This window comes from Phascolarctos cinereus, unplaced genomic scaffold (genome assembly GCF_003287225.1).
Source record: "Phascolarctos cinereus isolate Bilbo 61053 unplaced genomic scaffold, phaCin_HiC Scaffold_2;HRSCAF=192, whole genome shotgun sequence".
Taxonomy (NCBI): Eukaryota; Metazoa; Chordata; class Mammalia; order Diprotodontia; family Phascolarctidae; genus Phascolarctos; species Phascolarctos cinereus.
Genome location: NW_027555625.1, coordinates 261,858,897 through 261,879,708, shown reverse-complemented (window position 1 = coordinate 261,879,708; position 20,812 = coordinate 261,858,897). Strand labels below are relative to the sequence as shown.

Sequence of the window (20,812 nt, the reverse complement as noted above, 5' to 3'; positions counted from 1 at the left end):
TCTTTTCAGCACTTAACACCATGCTTGGCATGGAGTAAGCGAGCAACAAATGCTTTATCTGAATGTCCTTCTCTCTGGAACAGCATCTCATAATTCGGTTATTATGAGCTCTGCAGCTCCTTGTGTCTACCCTCAGCCTAAGCTGGGAGCTCATCTTACTTGCTATATGCTTGCTGATCTCTCTAAAGGAGGATTATGTAGAATGAGCACCTGCACAGTACAACCCGAGTCAGCTGTATCCACGGGCTCTGACCACATCAAAAAGGGAGCTAACACTGGGTACTAAGGCTTACATCTTTCAGGGAAAAGTCTAGCTAAGTCACAGTTAAACTCAAGGCACATATATATTATCTCCCATTGCTCCACTGGAAATGTTCCTTTCACTCCTTTCTTTTACAGTCAATGCATCAGAAATCTGATTTTATGAGAGGCATTATATGTTCTGAAACTGAAAAGAGGAACTCTTGCCATGGGTTTTAGGATAAACAGCGATAGGACCCAACGAGATGGTTATCAGAGGATCAGGAACTTTCAGAGGAGCAGAAGTGAATGCCCTTTTCAGCATGTTGTGGTGGGAGGGGAACACTCAGCATGCTCTTACCTGGTGACCGGGTGGAGGCTCTTGAGGCTGAGCGTTCTCGAGATTTGTAAGGGTACTTCAGGGTGGTGTCCAGTTGTTTAAAACTCTCCTTGAGTGAGTGGCATTGGTAGTATTCTACTAACTCCTGCCGAAGATAAACATTGTCACAGTGCTAATGTGCCCAACACCATAGACAGACTGGGTTCTCTCTTTTGAGCACCTCCCAAGGCATGCTTCTCCAGGAAGCCCTCCCTGACTACTACAGGCTGCACTGATTTCTCCTTTCTCTGGGCTCTCTTTACACATAGCATGTACCACGGAGTGGGGCACACACTTGATAATCTGAGAACAACCAAAACACTTTTTGCCCTAGCAGACTGTAAGCTAGGGAGAAATAGCTTTGTATACTCCTTATGGCTCTCCTCTTGCTCCCCAACTTGACAGCGCCTAGCACAGAGTTGGGCCCATAGTGAGTGCTTAGTACAAATCATTTCACTGAAGGACAATGATGTTTGGTGGTGTCTTTAAGGGCATTTTGGCCATGGATCTTGCCCATTGAGAAAACCACCTCATCTGTAAAATTGGACGAGTTCACCTCAAAGATCCCTTCTAGCTCTACATGAATAATCCTCAAATTCATCAATTAAGATCTAGAAAAGGCTTCAGACCTTTTAGTCAAACCATATCTACCATTTTACAGATGAGGAAACTGAGACCCACGGAGGGGAAATGAATTGTCCAAGGTCATATATACAGCAAATGGCAGAGCCAGGACTCAAACCCAGGTCTTCTGGGTCTAAATCTAATCATATGCAGCTAGACAGAAGCATGCCCACCCATTCTCCACTTCAGGAGTAAAGCTAGTTAGCCTTCTAAAGGAGGATCATCACCAGACTTTTCTGACTTTCTAAGAAGGGTCCCAGGGCCTGCTTGGAGGTTCGTGACTCTTGAGCCTTAAGACACACTCTGGACATTGCCTATGGTATAGTAGAACCTCGTGAGGAGGTCCTGGGGAGGGGGGAGAACATACGTATCCAGAACACTCAATGAGAAAATATTCTACCTCTGTAGGGCCGTGAAATGATTTGCAGGGTTTTCTAAGTAGAATTAGTTTTTACTTTTCTCTCTTTTTTATACTAAGAGGGAATTTCTCCAGAGAAAGTAGGAACATCATCATGAGGAAGTAAATGCTTAGCTGACCTTAGGCAAACATACTACAAAACGGGACAGAAAAAGCTTGTTACTAATTCATGTTGTTGTTTCTCCACGAGACCCTTCCCCTGGGTTCCTTTCCCATCCCCTATAAATGAGCCCAGGCAGGTGAAGGTTACAGAGACTCCCATACCAATAGGCTTTCAAACTTCTTTGCTTCTGTGATATGAATCCAGTTGTCTTTCTCCACCACCTTAATGTGTTTCACTTCATCATTGAACCTGACGAACAACGGCAAAATTAACATTCCCGACCAAATGGGCCGAAGCTAAGAATGACTTCAGAACTGCTATGACTGCTTCCCCATTCCAATGGTTGGCTGGGACCAGCTCCAAGTGCCCTTTGACTGCTCACCATACCTTTCTGTCTTTATCAGTAAATCAAGGATCAGCCTTTTCCCATTACCTACTTGACCAGCTACTCCCATTATTTGATTCTGTTTCTCATTCTAGGCTAGCTCTGTTGATGGACTGAAGCCTTATCTAAGATGAAGTCTATAGATGCTTCCTGGTCACAGCATAGGGTTGCTCAAGTTGTTAAGGTCTCTCTTGCTGCCTGTGACTTACATCAGCTAGCCTACTCTTCCCTGCCCTGTGGGGCTTCTTGGTTTGGGATGACTTGCCTGGACCTTGGACCTCCCACTTCACTCCACCCTTCAGCATTTGAGTCTTGCTTCCCATGATACTTCTAATCTCTTATCTCTTGCCTGCGCTGGCCTCCAATATCCTCAATGCCTTCAGTCTGGCTTGTCTGCCTAGTTTCTGAAGCGTTGCTATGATGTGCTGTGTCATCCCTGCATGTACTCTGTGTGCAGACTCCTATTCTTCAGCACTGTCTGACTACAGGGGTCAAGGTCCTTTCTTAACTCTGGCTCACTCCTGCACTTGGGCCTGTCCTTTATTCTCAGCCTGGCTTTGAGTATCCTGGTCCTGGCTTTCCATCCCGTCCGCTCTCTCATATCCCCTCGTAGCTTTGATGCTCACACTCTGCTCTCGTTTCAAGCTTCTGGACATCTTTATAAAGCACCGAGAGAAATGATCTTGGATGAAAGGGCTTTTCTTCCTAACCTTTTTATTTTTGGGGCAGGGGGGAGGGTCAGGAAGGGGAGCAACTAATTCTGCTGTGTTGGTGGAGACTGTAGCTAGCAAATACGATAGCTTGCCATGAATATTGGCCTGCCTTCCATCTGGTAAGTTAAACACTTTGAGATCTTCATCAGGACGACATATGAATTGCTCAGGCTTTAATCTGGGGGGAGGTCTCACTGCTTCTGACAACTAGTCAAGCAACTATGGGTTTTGGTTTTTTTTTTGGTCAGGCACATACTTTATACTTATGGCAAATCGCTCTGCCTCCGCAGGTCTTTCTCGGATCAAGTACGTCCCACTTGCATGGGATTTCAACAAGTTGTCAGTCTGCTGTCGCTCCATATTGCCTGCAAACCTGAAGATGGACAGATTCCTTTAGGTAATGACACATAAAAAAGATTAATGTGCAGTAAAATCCTTCCGCGGGATGTGATTTTTATTTGGGAGGGGAGAGGAGTTTGGAATTTGTGATTTCACCTATGTAGGGAATCTCCAGTGTGGGAACTCCCTCCACCTATGCAGAACAGCAACTCCCGTGTAACTTTAATCCTAGATTGTTGCTTGGGGACACTGAACTGTTAAATGAATTGCCCATGGCCACACAGCTAGAATATATTAAAAGCAGGAATTAAACCCAGGTCAACCTTCCTGATTCTAAGACTGGCTCTCCATCTATTATACCACCTTCCCTCTCTTAATGGATGTGATGGTGAGATAAAGGTGAGTGAATCATCAAATCAAAATGCCAGAGAGATCATTTACCGCAACCCCATCATTTGACAGATGGCAAAACAGAGACCCAGAGAACAGAAGGGATAGGCTCAAGGTCACACAGTTAAGTAGGTAACAGAATGAAGTTTAGACCCATGCATCCTGACGTTTGTCACACTGCTGCCCTGCTCCAACACCTACCCAAGAATTAGGATATCTAATAAAAAAAAAATCCTCTCCATTAGCTCGTTTTAACAATGGACTCACCAGGGGTATGTGGTATAGTCTATTTCCCTGGATAGGGGCCTGCTGCTTGGAGGCTGTAAAAAGAGAACATGACTGGTTATTAAGGCACAAAGGGTCTGAGACCACAGGATTTAGAGCTGGAGGGGCCTAGAAATCTATCTCGTTCAATCTTCCCATTTTACAGCTGAAGCTACTGAGGCCTGGAAAAATGAAGTGATGTAAAACAGCACAGCCAGGATTTGATCCCAGATCCTCGACTCCACCATGCTGCCCAATGTGACAGACTGCTCTGCTCTCTCAATATTCTCTCTGAGGCTATTTTTTGTCAATGCCAGGAATTTCTAAGCTTTTGTCCACAGAGTAGGAAGGAACTAGATTTGTTGTCTGTGATTCGTGCCTGATCTGTATATATGGAAGAGAATCCTATATATGGAATCGCTATATGGAAGAGAAATCCTACATAAATCATGATTTTAACCTCCAGTCTCTGGGCCCCAGGCTTTTGTTACTGTTCAGTTGTTTTAATCATGCCCACCTCTTTGTGACCCCATTTGGGGTTTTCTTGGCAGAGAGACTGGAGTGGCTTGCCAATTTCCTCTTCTAGCTCATTTGACAGATGAAGAAACTGAGGAAAACAAGGTTAAATGACTTGTCCAGGGTCACACAGCTAGTAAGCGTGGTAAGTAAGAGGCCAGATTTGAACTCAGGAAGATGAATATTCCTGGCTTCAGGCTGGGCGCTCTATCTACTGCACCAGGTAGCTGCACACAGGGCCCCAGGCCACAGTTAGGTAATGACATCATGATGTCCCCTTGCTCTCCAGCGTTCCAGACCACAGTCTGCTCCTTCCCCAGCACCACCATGTGTTATGTTCTCTGCTAGGTCATCACTGCTCTACAGTGCCTTCAAGCAGGGACCTCCAAGCCATGCCTGAGAAAGAGCGACTTTTCATTTGCCTATTGCTCTCCACAGGCAAGAGGATGACAGGATCAGAGACGTGGAGTGGGAAGGGAATGCCCTCATTCTCCAGGTAAAGAAGCTTACACCTACAGTAGTGAGGTTAGCTGCTCGTGGTCACACAGGTATTAATCATCAGAGGCAGGATCTGAACTCGGGTCCTTTCCATCCAGGGTTAGTACACTGGGCACTTGCTCACTCGTTCAATAAAACTTAATCAATCACACTACGTACCAAAGTTAGCATTTGAGAAAGAGGATGAGCTAAAGATGCCCTCTTGGAGCTCACATTCTAATAGGGTAATAAGAGAAAAACAACACAGCTAAATAAACTGTGCAATATTCCATACTAGGTGAATTAGAGAGGTATAAGACGGAGAGGAATGTGAGGGCTAGGGGCAGGTGGCTGCCTACCAGGAGAAGCAGAGAATAGTTTGTGGATGAAGTGGTACTTTAGCTGAGCTTTTGATTTTTTTTGGGGGGGAGGGAGGCAATCAGGGTGAAGTGACTTGCCCAGGGTCACACAGCTAGTAAGCGTCTAAGGCCACATTTGAACTCAGGTCCTCCCAACTCCAGGGCTGGTACGTTGTCCACAGAGCCATCTAGCTGCCCCTAGCTGAGCTTCTGAAAAGGTACATATGAATTCAATAGCTGAAGAGGGGAAGGTGGGTATGACAGGCATAGGAGAATAGTGTGAACAAAGGCTCCAAGATGGGGGGGACACTGTGAGTATAGGGAGCGGGGTGAAGAGCTATTCAGTTTGGACAAAATATACAACAAGGGGGAAAGAGTGACATGAAATAAGGTTGAAAAGGTAGGGTGGCGCCAGACTTTGGAGGGCCCGGAATGCCCGGTGATGGAGTTTCAACTCTATCTATTAAACAGTAGGGAGCCTTACAAATTTTTAAGGGGAAGAGTGTCACAATATATACAGAAGGAAGATTATTTGGCTGTGGTATGCAGGACAGATGGGGGAGGGGAGAGGTTGTGTAAGTCAAGTCTTTCTACAGAGCCAGGAGCTCTACTCCAGCGCTTTTTCTGCAATACCACGATGCCAACAATGTACTCCAAACCCCTCACAACCAAGTTCCCTGGTCCACTGGACCTCGGTAGCACAGATGGTGTCAACATTTGGAAGAGCACTTACCCGTCCATCCACAGGGCAGGGCTTCACAGATGAACTAGGAAAATAACCCGACTTCTTGGTCTGCATTAACCTTCCCTGGAAAGAGCAAGATTCATTTATGGATTCCATCTAGGGATTTGCAAGTCTATGCAAAGTTTCCCATGGGGAGGTTTCCACCATGATCCTTAGCTCTCACTGGGACTCCAGCACTAAGTTCCACAAGCCTAACAGATACAGTTATATGTTGTTGTTCAGTCTTATCTATGTGAACCCATGGATTTTATCCATGGGGTTTTCTTGGCAAAGACACTGGAGTGGTTTGCTATTTCCTTCTCCAGTGTGTTCCCATTTTACAGATGAGGAACTGAAGCTAACAGAGGTTAAGTCACAAGGTCACACGGCTAATAAGTATCTGAGGCTGGATTTGAACTCAGGAAGATGAGTCTTCCCGACTTTAGGCCCTGCATTTCGTCCACTTCACCACCTAGTTGTCCTGATGGGGATATAGGTCAGTTAATTTGAAATATTTTCCAGGCTCCCCAAAACACCACTTACTTCCCACCACTGAGACTCAGGGTCGCCTCTCAACAATTCGATCACATCGCCTGTTTGGAAAGTCAACACTGGCTTCCCGGGAGGAGCCGGAATACCATGGTAATTCTGCACTGCCACCATCTTAGGACCTGGGACAGAGGGAAAGAAAGCAGCACATTCTATGCAACTCAGTTCAACTCAGAATTGTCTTATCCCCTGCACCCCAATGTGTTACATACCTCCACAGGAGCTATGCAACACACCTAGACTCACACTTTTAAAACGCCTTTGTAGACTTCTTATATCTGTTGTCCACTCTGGCTAAGTACCCCTGACTAACCATCATGCCCCAATTAGGCTCCATCAAAAAAAACCCACAAGAAACATTTAGTGAGGCCCTGCCATACTGATGACGAGACTTCACATGTATCAGTTTTTCACTCTGCAAAATGGAGGTGAGAGTACCTGCTAAATGCCCCTCCTGATACACCACCCTGCATATACCCTCCCCACCCCTTTCTACTAATCAAATTGGTACTCCCATTCCTGGAAAGCAGATGTTAATCAGTGACCCTATGTCTGCACTCACCATCCCTGTGACTTCCCAGACCAAAACACCTTTCCCTTATGAGGGATTCTCTCCTGTTAGAATGTAGGCTCCTTGAGGGCAGGGACCATCTTGCTTTATGTATTTGTATTGCCAGCAACTAGCATAGTATCTGGCACATAAGGGCTTAATAAATGCTTTTTCATTCATTCACTCTTTGTTCATTCATTCATGAGAAGAATGCTAATTACTCCTGATGAGATACCAGTGCCTGTTTTTTTTTCCCCAACCATCCTGTTTATTAACTATTCTACATAAATCTGCTTAATTCAAGCCAAAAACTTAACTATGGTCACAGGTACATTAACAACAACTTCTTCCTATAGGGTATTTTGTGCTTTTCAGACTATTGCACATAGATCATCCTACTGGAGCTTTGCAGTAATTTTCCATTTTATAGATTGGAAAACTAAGGTATCCAGTGACAGGAAGTAACTTGCCCAAGAGCACATAGAAAGTCTATTATTTCTATTAACAGTCCTACAATGTAAGCTCTGTGAAGGTAAGGACCTTATCATAGTTAAATCTGCATCTTTCCCAGTGTACAGCATGATACTCAATACACAGGAGGTATTTATTTTACTTATAAATATATGTGTGTAAACATATATATTCACCATTTATAGATCTATATTTTTAAGAAAATAAATATTTCTATGTACATATGTTATGTATGCTTATTTTAAAATATTTTTAAAAACTTTCCCAATTGCATGTAACAACAATTTTTTAATATTCATTTAAAAAAATTTTGAGCTCTGCATTTTCTCTCTTCCTCCCTTCCCCCTTCCCTGACACAGTAAGCAATTTGATATAGGTTATAAATATGTAATCATGTAAAACATATTTCCATATTGATCTATATTTATAAATAGAACATATTTATAAAAGTGTGTGTATATTATTTATTATGTATGTATATATATATATATAATAGCATTTATATAGAACTTACTATGTGCCAGGCACTCCGCTAAATGCTTTTCAATTATTAACCCATTTGATCCTCACAACAACACCTAGGAGGTAGGTACTATTATTATCTGGCTTTTACAGATAAGGCAACTGAGGCAAACAGGGTTAAATGACTTGTCCAGGGACACACAGCTAGTAAGTGTCAGAGGCTAGATTTGAACTCAGGTCTTCCTGACTTCAGGCCCAACACTCTATGCACTCTACCACCTAGCTGTCCTTATTATACACATTACTCCTCTTCATTCACTCTACAGCCCAGATTGACCTTGATGTTTCTCATAATGGCATGCCATCTCCTTTCTCCATATCTTTGCCCAGAGTGTGGCCCGTGCCTAGAACGCTCTCTCTCCCTCCTCCGTTCCATTGCTCATACTCTCTTATTTCCTTCAAAACTATGCCGATGTACCACCTTCTATGTGAAGTCTTTCCTGGTCCCCTCAGCTTCTTTTTAGTAAAGATCCACTATTTATCTTACGGATTTATGTGTGTAGTACATATATATACACACATATGTATGCATATATCTAATAGACACACACATATGTATAAGACACACACACACACACACATATATATATATATATATATATATATATATATATATATATGTATATACATTGTCTTAACCAACACAACGTAAGCTTCTTGAAGGCTGGGACTGTCTCTACTTTTCTCTTTGAATCTCCAGCACCTAGAACAGCACCTGCCACATAGTAGGCCTTTTATGAATGCTTATTCATTCGTCTATTCAATATTCTTGAGTACTAAAGACTAGGAAAGAACATGACCACAAGAGAGGAAAAAGAAGAAAAACTGGGATCGTCCCCTTTTCCCAAATGACAGCATTTCAAACAAGTCCCTGCCTTTACACCCCACCCCTCTCCTGGGGGAGTTACTGTGGCATTTCAAGAGAAGGTCTAGACTTCCACTTCTGGGAGCCAAGATGGTGGAGTAAAAAGGTAGTCACTCCCACCCTCCCCTATCAACCTCTGAAAGCCCAGAATATATCACCCCAAAAAAACAAAACCCTGGAACAGCTGAACTAGAAGAAAGATGGGGAACAGCAGTGCAGCAGCCCAGCAAACAGGTCTCCTAGTGCCTCAGCAAAAATAAGGGAAGCAGCACTACAAAGGGCCCCAGGCAGATAAGCACCCTGCAGCATTCATCTGAAAGGAGCTGAAGAAAGCAACCTAGAGTCTTCCTAAAGTCCCAGCCTTGCTGATTCCAACCCAACACCAGGTAAGCTGTCAGAACCTTACAGCCTCCAACTGTCAACCAGGAGGAGATCCTGAAGCCCAGGTGGTAGAGCAGGCAAACACCAACACCTGGACCTCTGAGTGCCTCAGTGAGGGTGGGGAAACCAATGGAAACCAGCTCAGAAAACCACTAGGTGCCTCAGCACTGTACCAAAAAGGAATCTCCCAGTGCATTAGCAGAAACGAGGGAGGCAGCATCACAAGGGGCCCCAGGCAGATAAACACCCTGCAGCACCCATCTAAAAGGAGCTGAAGAAAGCTAAAGGAAAGGAAAAGCAGGCAACCTAGAATTGCCTGAAAGTTCCAGCCTCACTGATTCCATCCTAACATGAGGTAAGCTGCCAGAACCCTACAGCCTCCAATTGCCAAAATAAGAGGTCCCAGCACACAAAGCCAGTGACCAAGACCTAGGCTCCCAACACAAGCAGCTTGGGTCAGTGCCCTCTGTTCCCCAGCAGGAGAGCTCAATCTCTTTAAAGGCCAGGGAATAAAGAAACCATGAGTAAAAAGAAACATACCATAGATTCATATTATGAGAAGAGTGAAGATCAAGACAGAAATTCTGAAGAGGACAACATTATCAACAAACCCATATCTGCAACATCAAAAGGGAATATGAACTGGTCTGAAGTCCGAAAAGCCTTCTTAGAAGAGCTCAAGCAGGATTTTAAAATTCTAGTGGGAGAGGTAGAAGAGTCCTTAAAAAATATGATTGGCCAACTGGAAAAAAAGTACACTGAAGAAAACAAATCTCTTAAAAATACAATTGGCCAATTGAAGAAGGAAGTACAAAAGAGAAGGTCTAAGCAGGACGGACTTGGGGTTCACGCCAACGTCAATGTCTCTTTCCCACATGACACAACTATTCATTAACACTCCCAAATGGAACCTTAAACAATGAGTGTTTTGTACTGTACCAGACATACTTACCAGCTCCTGCACTTAGTGCGTCCTATAAAGGAAAGAAAAAACAACAGACTGCGATTAGAGAAGACGCTCTTCATTGACTCTGGCTTAAAATATCAGATTTATTTTTCTTAAGTCACCCTTCACTGCTGTGGATGACAAGCTCCCCACCCTAGAAGTCAAAGCAACGGACCGAGAGGTGTTGCAGATGGGGCTTTTAATGCCTTGCATGCCAACAGCCTTTCATTAGAGGCATTCACTTTTTTTTTAACCCTCTCTGTATCCTCCTCCCCCCCAGCTTTTCCATGAAGCTTTCCCTGACCAGCTGAGTAGTGACTATAATTCACTCCTATGGCACTGAATGCGTGTCTTGTCTCTTCAATACAATGATAATCAATTTAGGGCCAAAGCCTGAGTTCTAGACTAGTGCCCTGCACATAGTAGACAGCGGATAAAAGTTCACTTGTTTGATTTTCATTTTATTGATCTCTTGCATCCTCCACAGTGCAAACACATTGCTGGGCACATAGTAAATTATAGGATCATAGATTTAGAGTTGGGGCAGCTAGGTGGCACAATAGATAAGAGTTCTAAGCCTGGAGCAAAGAAGAGTCACTTAGTGGCCATGTGACCTTGGGCAAGTCACTTAACTCTGTTTGCCTCAGTTTCTTCATCTGTAAAATGAGCTGGAGAAGGAAATGGCAAACCACTGCAATATTTTTGCCAAGAAAACCCCCAAAAAGGGTCATGGAGAGTCAGACACAACTGAACAAGAAGAAGATTGACAGCTGGAAGGGATTCTGGAGGCCATTATGTTCACTTCTTCACTTTACAGATAAGAAAACTGAGGCACAGAGAAATAACTTGCCCAAGGTCACATAGCTAATATGTGCCTGGTACAGGATTTGAACCCAGGTCTTCCAGTGTTCTTTCCACCACACAATGTCGCCTTTCATAGTACTCTGTGCCTTACTTATTGTACTGCAACAATATCCTACCCATCGTGCCAGTGGCGTCAAATTCAAACAGAAATGGGCCACTAAATGGTACATAAGGATCCCCGTGGGTCATACGTTGGGTTAGAAAGCCACAAATTAACATTTCTTTATATTCTGTTGTGTTTTCATTTGTTAGATATTTTCTAATTCCATTTGAATCTGGTTTTGGGCTTCTGTGTGACACCTCTGCTCTGTCCCACACAACTATTTATTGGCAGGCTGATTTGTTGACAAAGACAAGCTTCTTTTAGGTAAACTAGAGAAATGCAGGCAGGAGGAAAGGATCCACCAATCAATAAGCATTTGTTAAGCGCTCTCAATGTGTCAGGCATAGGACATAGAACCCCTGAATGTTTTCTGGTGTCCTCAGCCATCAGAGGAGGAGCACAAGAGGACCGCAGGATGGACCAACTGTTGGGAAGGACATTCAATGTCCAGGACCAGGTGAAAAAGTACACAGTTTGAGAGATGGAAGGGGCCTTGTCTAGTACAACCTGGACATGAAAGGAATCCGCATTACAACCTACCCAAGGAGTGGTCCTCTAGCCTCTGGCTTGGAGACTTCCCAGAAGGAAGAACCACCACCATATGACAGAGGAAGCACACAGTGGGCCTATCACCCAGATGGAATTCTAGCGCTCTATGTGAATAATCACTACTACAGATCAGTGGAGACACACAGGGGAATCCTGTTACTACCATCACCCTTAACGGATGGCTTGTGGCTCAGGGAAGCAATGGGTATTCGGATAATTGAACAGTTTCTCTGCCAACAGGTGTGAACCAGGTTTTATAAGTAACCGAGATGAGAGGGAAGAGAATGGGTTTGCATGCTCTTACCGAGTCTACAGGAGAACCTGGAAAAGAAGAAAACCGAGCAGAGTTAGAGGTCAAACAGCCTGAAGGGAATGAGCCCCTGGATGAAGTTGCTTATTTATTCAAGTGTTTCACCCTGGGCCTGCTGTTTTAGGTTTGTGAGTGAGGCAAGACATCATGAAAGTTAGTCACCAGTATGGATTACAGCGAGGGCAGAAAGGGAGCCCAGGAGGGTTTCCCCCCCACTGTTCCCACCATGTATTCCTGCCATTCCTCCAAGTACTCTCTAACAACTTTGGAGAGTGAATTTTTAAGCTTTGGTTTTGGGAAGGAGGAGAGAGAGATGGGAATCTGAGTACAGTGATGGGACTGAGCCCTACAAACAGATTTGCTGATGTCAGTGTGATCACATGCTGCAGGAGAGAGGCAGGCTTCAGCTTGTCAGATAGCAAGGACACGTTCCAGCCCCCCCCCACCATGCTCCCCAGCATTTCCCCCATCTTCTCCCCCTGACCAAGAGCAGCCTGCTGAGTCCCAAGGATCTGACCAGCTGGGTAGCCCACCCTCTGTGGAGCAGGGCAATGATTACAGTAAAAAGCACACAGGATACTCTGGCAATTCAAATGCATTCTAACACTCACAGTTGCAGATATATTTAGGTAGACATATGTATCCAATGGGCCCTAAAGAACACAGATGGACACACTGAGCTGGGGTCCAAGCCAGGAGATACAAACATGTAAAGAAAGAAGTCATTGCATACACTCACATAAGGGCCACCTGGGGCCAGTCCCAGAGTCCCTCCAGCCTGGGATTCTATCCCTGTATTGGTCCCTGAGGAATGATTTAGTGGAGGACCGGGTTCTCCCCATGGCACTAACCTAATATGATACAGTGTTTGACTCGTACTGAGGAGATCTAAGTTCAAATTTTGGTCTCTGACACCTGCTTGACCATGGGCAAGATCTTTCACCTTTCTGAGACTCAGTTTTCCCATCTATAAAATGAGGATAATAAATATTGGCCCTACATACTTCATTAGCACTATACAAATGGGAGTTACTATTTTCTCTAACTTGACTTAATAATTTTCTACATACAACAAAAGTAAATGGAAAGAACACTAGCAACAAAACATTCTAAACTGAATGTTGTAAACTTATAATGACTAACCTTGGCCCCAAAGAGGAGATAATGAGAAAGCTCCTTCCCTACTTCTTTACACAGGTGGGGGACTATGGGTAGAGGATACTACATATATGTCAGACCCTTTTCAGTATGTCAGCTAGTTTTTCTAAGATGTTTATTTCTTCTTTTTTTTAATTCTTGTTATAAGGGAATGACTCTTTGGGAAAGGGAAGCGGAAGACTATATTGGAAAATAGAAATTAGCATAAAAATAACTTGTAATCATTTGTTTGAATAACGATTTGTGTTTCAGCCTATACTATCTAACATGGTAATAAGTTCTATAAGTTTACTCTCTATTGTGAGAAATCTTATGGGGGGCAGGGGAGAGATTCTCAAAATTATCTCACATAATGCTCTCAGGTACACACAGTTCTAGCATCTGGAATGTGGTGAACAAAGCCATACTCTCTTTTTTCCATGCCTTCAATGAGTTTAAAGGCTTCTATCTTATCCCCTCTTGGCCTTTATCTCCCTAAACTTCTGCCTTCTAGTCTCCCTGATCACACTTCTTCCCCCTCCACACCTTTGCTCATGTTGTGCCTCCCTGTCTGGAAACGCTTCCCATCTCTGTACCCAGCCAAATCCTATCCACATTTGAAGGACCAGATCAAGTTCCAGCTCTTCTGTGTAGTCTTCCCCAGTTCCTCTGGTCCTCAGTGTTTCTCTTCCTCTCTCCCCAGCCAAAACACAACTACCTTCCCTCTACTCTTTAACTCATGAAGAACAGGACCAAATGCTTCTTACACTCTCTACTGTGTTGGTGGCCCAATTGTTTTATCTGGATTGTAAGCTCTTTAAAGGGCAAGGTCTACACCCTCTGTTTCTTCTATATCCCTCACTGTGCCTCGCAGGAGGACCCAGGAGGAGCTCAATACAGAGTTGTGGGTTGACTAATCTAAACAGACAAAGCCCAAACTCATATTTCTATAGCCTGAAGGCTTATGAAGAGCATTACGCACAACAACCTTGTTAAGTAATTCAAATATCATTACCCTTATTCTAAAGACAGGAAGGAGGGCAGCTAGGTGGTGCAGTGGATAGAGCACCAGCCCTGGAATCAGGAGGACCTGAGTTCAAATTCGGGTCCCAGACACTAGCTGTGTGACCTTGAGCAAGTCATTTAACTTTGCCTCCAAAAAAGCAAATAAAAATATAAATAAAGATGAGGAAACTGAGGCTCAGAGAAATGAAATCACTGGCCCATGGTGTGATATTTATAAATGTCAGAGCCTGAATTTGAACTCGGAGCTGGTTCTATGTGTTCCCACCACATGACGCCAGTCCTCAGACTACACCTTCTACCCTCCGGATCACAGAGAAGTGATATGGCCCAGAGTGTCAGAAATTCTTAAGAGAGCAGAGCCTGTTTCATATTTGTCTTCATATCTCCAATTCCAAGATAGCATCTGGCACACAGTAGGCACTTAATAAATGCTTGTTGATAGACTGATTCAAGTCTTACCTCTGGGTAAGGTATTTAACCTCTCTCAGCATCAATCCCCTCATCTGTAAGATGGGGACACTAACAGCATCTACCTCACTGGTCTCCTGTAAGGATCTAATGAGGTAGCTTATATAAAGTACTTTGTAAATAAAATGTAATGTGCTACATAAATGCCAGCTCTTATTATCATCACCATCATCACTGTCACTTTTTCTTGCTTTTCCCTTCCTCTGTCCTGTCCTATCTTAGGCTCCAAGGCCAATATTTGCCTAGAGAATCCAGCTGTGGCTTGGTAAATGTGTACTCTATAACTGTATTATGGAGATGTCATAAAAATATCTCTAAGAATTAAGGGCTAGGCTTCCAGGGTCAGCCAGGCAACAGGCATTTATTAAGTACTTACTGTGTGCTGAGTACTGTGCAAAGCTTTGGGAATACAAAGAAAAGCACAAGACAGTTCCTGCTCTCAAGGAGCTCACAGTCTAAGGAAGGAGAAAACACGTGCACAACCATGCAAAGATACAGACAAGAAAACCGGGGATAGTCTCTGGGGCTAAGGAGGCCTGGGAAAGGATTCTTGGAGAAGGTGGGGCTTTAGATGGAACTTGAAGGAAGCCAGGGAAGTCAGGAATTACAGATGATGTGGGAGAGCATCCCAGATGTGGGGCACATCCAGGGAAAATGCTCCAAGTTCAGAGATGGAGGACCATGTACAGAGAAAAGGAGGGAGACAAACGGACGTAGAGTGTTTGTTGGGTTTGTCCCTGTGGCTGGGGCCAAGCTGGACTGGTAGGACTAGGGGTGTGCTGGAACCAGCCAATGAGTGGATTGTTTCATTTTCTTTGGGAGTATTTACATCCTGGAAATCAGAAAATGCTACAGATTACGGTTTGATTTATTATTTTGCTGATTGTCTCGACTTAAGAAACAGACAGAAAAAATGTTAATTACATAGATTAACCTTAGGAGTATGTCATACTTTTCAGAGAGCTGGTTGTTAAACATTTACTGCTGCCACCCTGAGGCCATGACACTGACTGGTGATACTGGTTAGGAAGCCTATTGGTCTAGCTAAGGCCCTGGACATCGAGCATATTGCCATATTACCTTGTCTAGACCAAAATGTTTATGGAAGCCATTTGGTCCTCTAACAATAAACCCTCCTGGGTCCTGTGTACTTATTATAGTACTCAGAACATATCAGGCACTTAATAAATGCTTATTCTGCCTCTCTCCCCATTTCTTCTGCAGCTGCTTATGTTCTCAGTCGTCTGTCAAGGAATACCCTACCCAGTGATTAACTAATAGCAGGTGTCACCATGTCCAAGGGCAGGGCTATTTCAACAAGATAATGTTTTGCTCTAGACTGTATAGTGCTATATAACAACGCGGTGGATCTATGATCTCCTTGGTATGCGCAGTCCCACCACATGTGCACATTGCAACCCACCCATACCTTCTTCACCACAGAATGGGGATTCTCCCATCCCATGCCTTTCCCTCCATCCTCTACAGCATGTTCTGCAACTGTGAACTGCTGTTATTAGGGGACTCTTCCCCATGATACAGTGTTATTACCTCTATTTTATAGATGGAAAGAGTCAGAAGATTTAGTATTAAACCCTAGTGCTGCCACTTATTAACTGTGTGACTTTGGGAAAGTCACATAACCTCTCTCCTCTTCAATTAAAAAAAAAGGGGAAGGGAATGGTGGTGGAGTGTTGAATTAGTTCTTATCTTGGGTTCCTTTCAGCTCTAAATTTTAAGGAAAAAAAATCATTCGGCCTTAAAAGAATAAATCTCTAATGCTGGAATTTCAGGCACTCCCAGAGAAGCAAGAGACACTTCTTCCCAGTATACCCTACATAAGGCCTGCTCTCCATGAAGGCTTCTGTCCCAGGACTACAGCTACTTTATGAGGAGCAGACACTTTTTGCCTTCTTTCAGGTCACCCATCCATACCCTGAAGGGAAAATGGAATAGAGAATGGTGAATCCCCACAATCCCCTGCAAATGGGCTAAAATCTAGCCCCTTAGCCTCCTTAGCATGAAATTTGGGGCATGGAGATAAATAGTGTGATATCAGCATGATACTTTGGGCATGGAGATAAAAGGCATGGTAGAGCGAAGAGCACCGGATCAGGAGTCAAGAGGCCTGACTTCCAGTCGTGGTTGTGATACTACCTTGCTATCTGGGCTGGTCATTTTTACTCTCTGGGCTCAGTTCCCTTACCTAGAAAATCAAGCAACTGGACTAGATTCCCTAAAATCCTTCTAGCTCTGAACACCTGACTCAGTAGTATGTTGGAAAAAGCTCTGGAGATGGAGTCAGAAGATCTCGGGTTGAGCTCCAATCCATCCTATCACACCAGCTGTGTGACCTTAACTGACCTCACTTTATTTCTCTGAGCCTCAGTTTCTGTACTCCCTTGTTACATGGATCAAATGAGATAATGTATGCAGAGTGCATTATACAAATATAAGCTAGGAGGGCCGTGATGATTTACCTCCCATTCAAGTCCTCTTCTGACACCTAACTGTGGCACAGAGGTGACCTGGAGTTCTCAGAAGCTGCAGGAGTGGAGTATGCCTAATCAAGCTAAAATGACTTTAAAAATAGGGCTACAGGAAACTGTGCCTTCTGAGGAGCAGCCTAAATAATCAACCAACCACAAGCATTTATCAAATACCCACACAGTGCCAGGCACGCTGTTAAGGACATAAACGATTTCACCAGAAGGCTGATTTCCTAAAGCACAAAGTCTGACCACGTCACCTGCCTGTTCAAGAAGTTTCAATGACTTCCTACTTATTTCCTTTAGAATAAAATACAAATTCCTTAGCGCAGCATTTAAAGCCCTTCGTAATCTAGTTCCAATCTGAAGCTATGGGCCGCGTGGTTCACTTGCCATCACAAGTTTAATGCCTCCCCTTGCCAGCCTTCTCTACCTCCACAATGGTTACCAGGCCCCCTGGAGATAATAATCTGTCTGAACACATTTATCAATAGTTAGTATCTTTCCAACCCATCTTACTCTCTCCATCCCAATGATTTTGAACCACAAACCCTGGTCTTCAAACCCCAATGTCCACTGCCTTATTCTCATCACCCCGCCACCTAACCACGCTAATGTCCCATTGCAGATCTATCCGCTCTTTCCACTATGCTCTATGCCTGTTCCATAGTTAAGAAACTTTGTTTCATTTTCAACCATTTTCTTTCTCATTCCTTCCACCTTCTGGCATTTGATGAGACATGGCTCCCTTCTGAGGACCCTATGTCCCTGGCTACCCTAGCCAGCACTGGTTACACTAACTCTTATATCCCTCTATCTGGCAGTAGATATGCTCCTTGCTCCCCCCCATTATCACTTTTAGACTTGCCTTCTACTACCATTTCTTAGTAACCTTTCCTCTTTTGAGGTTCATTTGACTCATATTGATCACCAAATCAAAATTCTGGTAGCTGTTATCTACCCTCAGGACAGTCTCCTTCCTACAACAGTGATCTCAGTGTCTGTCTCCTCCTCAATTATGACTCTCATACTACAGATCCTCTAACATACATACTGATATATCTTCAAACAGCTTAACTTCCTAGTTTCTTAATTTACACAACTCCTATGACCATACATCCTTCCCTTAGCTACAGAGAAGGTCATATCCTTGACCTTGGGATACTCAGAAGTGGTCCACTTTCACATTCATGAACTCAGAAATTCATTTACCTAATCATAATATCCTATTTTATCTTTCCCTTTTGCCTTATAACCCCTAACTCTGTTATTTGAGCTTATGGTGATATCCAATCCTCCCACAGCCTGGTTCTTTCCCAGGCCATTAGTACTGTCTTGGCAATGTTCATCTCTCTTTCCCACCTTGACCTTTGGTGAAACCAGCCAATTCTGTACTATCTTTTATTCTTAACTCCCATGCCTATCATTGATCTGTCCCTGCCAAAGACCAGCCTTGGATTACTCCCACCATTTACCACCTTCACTCCAATTCATGTGCTTCTGAGCAAAAGCTGGAGAAAAGTAGGAAATGGCTGATGGAGAACACTAAAAATTTGTTATGTAATCCCAACTGATCCTCAGTTCACTAAAACAACTTTTTTACACTTCCTTAATTGATTCACTAACCCACTCATTCCTCCTCAAATCTCCCTAACCACCCCCACTCCTCATTTGAGAATCTTGCCTCATATTTCACTGAAAAATTGAGGCCATCACCAAAGGCTCCCTGTTCTCCCCTCCTTTTCATCTCATCACTCAGATGTCTTCTTCTTTCTTCTTTCTTTCTTCTTCTTTCTACCTTTTCTTTCACGCCTGTCTCACATAAAGAGATGGTCCTACTCCTTACCAAGGCAAACCCTTCTATATGTACATATGATCCCACTTCATCCCATTTTCTCCAAAAGATTGTTCCTTCTATCATCCCCACTTTCTCACTATCTCTAATCACTTCTCAACTACTGGCTGCTTCCCTGTTTCCACAAACATGCTCATATCTCCCCTATTCTTAAAAAACCCCATCTGACTTGTCCATTCCCACTAGCTATCATTCTATTTTGTGACTAAATTTCTTTTTTTTTCTTTTTTAATTAATTTTATTTTTAGTTTGGGGAATAAAACAAGCATTTCCATAGTATAATAAAAAAGATGATTGCACATGAAACTGTAAATCTACTATGTACAACTTGCTATTCCCTTTAAATATACAACAAAGTTATCATGTAAATCTCTTTTTTTGTTTGTTTTTATCGATCACTTCCATACACTTTTGAGCTTTAAAATTTTCTCCCCTCCCTCCCCAAGATGGTGTGCAATCTGATTTAGGCTCTACATATACATTCCTATTAAACATATTTTATAACTAAATTTCTTGGGAAAAAAATATATACAATCAATGATTCCACTTCCTTTCCTCTCATTCTCTTCTTAATTTTCTGCAGTCTAGCTTCCAACCACCCCAACTAAAATTGTTCTATAAAGTTATCAGTGATCTCATTTTGACAAATCAAACAGCTTTCTCTCAGTTCTCCTCCCTCTTGACCCCTTCGCAGCATGTGACACTACTGATCATCCTCTTCTCTAGATTTTCCTGCTACCTATTGAACCATTTCTTCTGCATCTCCTTTGCTGGATCTTCATGCAGGTCATGGCTCCTAATTGTGGATATCTTCCAAGATTCTGTTTTGGGCCCTTTTCTCTTCTCTCTATGCTACTTCACTTGGTGCACACCAGCTCCTATGGATTCAAATACAGTATTTGCTGATGATTTTCAGATCCATTTGCTCAGCCTAAGCTCTCACCTGACTTTCAGTTTCTCATCTCCAACTGTCTACTCAGTAGACTCTACTAGATACTTAGAACTGGATGCCCCATAGCCATCTTAAACTTCACATATCCAAAACTGAACTCATTATCTTTTCCCTCAAACCCTCCCTTTCTGCCTCCCAACTTTCCTATTAATGTTGAGGGTACTACCATCTTATCAATCACTCAGGCTCCTAATCTACATGTCATCCTTTACTCTTCACTCTCTTATCCCCCATATTCAATCTGTCATCAAGTATTGCTGATTTTACCTTTGTAAAACTCTTATATGTACTCCCTTCTCTAACATAGCAACCACCCTAATACATGCCCTCATCAACTTATGCCTGGACCACTTGCAATAGCTTTCTGCTTAATCCCCCTGCCTCAAGTCACTCCCTACTCCAGGCCATCCTACACTCAGCTATCAAAGTGAACTTCCTAAAACAAAAGCTTGGCCACATCAACATGGGCCAGCTACGCCCACCCCCATCTGCAGTAACTCCCTATTACCTCCAGAATCAAATATAAAATCCTCTGTTTGGCTTTTAAATCCCTTCATAACCTGGCTCTTTCCTACCTTTCTAATTTTCTTATACTTTTCTTCCATCCACATACTCTACAAGCCAGTGACCCTTGGATTCTTTGCTCTTCCTTGAAGACGACATCTCACCTCCGGGCTCCGTGCATTCTATGGCTATCGCCCACACCTGGAATTCTCTCCAGCCTTGCCTCTGCTTCCTGGCTTTCTAAAGTCTTGGCTGAAATTCTAGCTTCTGCAAGAAGGCCTCACTTAATGCTAGTACCTTCTGTCTAAGATTATTTCTCATGCCTCCTGTATATATTATA

General features: G+C 43.3%; 1 protein-coding gene across 6 annotated transcripts in view; it reads right to left on the bottom strand.

Annotated features, from left to right (window-relative positions):
- The window catches only part of VAV2 (vav guanine nucleotide exchange factor 2), a 456,873-nt gene that overhangs the window by 8,091 nt on the left and 427,970 nt on the right, over nt 1-20,812 (bottom strand). For 2 of the 6 annotated variants that reach the window (XM_020981940.2, XM_020981936.2), the window contains exons 18-26: nt 12,653-12,694; nt 12,036-12,052; nt 10,222-10,243; nt 6,475-6,602; nt 5,941-6,015; nt 3,859-3,911; nt 3,119-3,235; nt 1,926-2,013; nt 602-725 (exon numbers count right to left, since the gene is read on the bottom strand). In XM_020981940.2, coding sequence (XP_020837599.1) covers nt 602-725; nt 1,926-2,013; nt 3,119-3,235; nt 3,859-3,911; nt 5,941-6,015; nt 6,475-6,602; nt 10,222-10,243; nt 12,036-12,052; nt 12,653-12,694 — 666 coding nt within the window. Of the gene's footprint in view, nt 1-601; nt 726-1,925; nt 2,014-3,118; nt 3,236-3,858; nt 3,912-4,372; nt 4,463-5,940; nt 6,016-6,474; nt 6,603-10,221; nt 10,244-12,035; nt 12,053-12,652; nt 12,695-20,812 lie in introns of all 6 variants that reach the window. The other 4 variants (XM_020981939.2, XM_020981937.2, XM_078149967.1 and 1 more) reach the window with 3 other exon arrangements.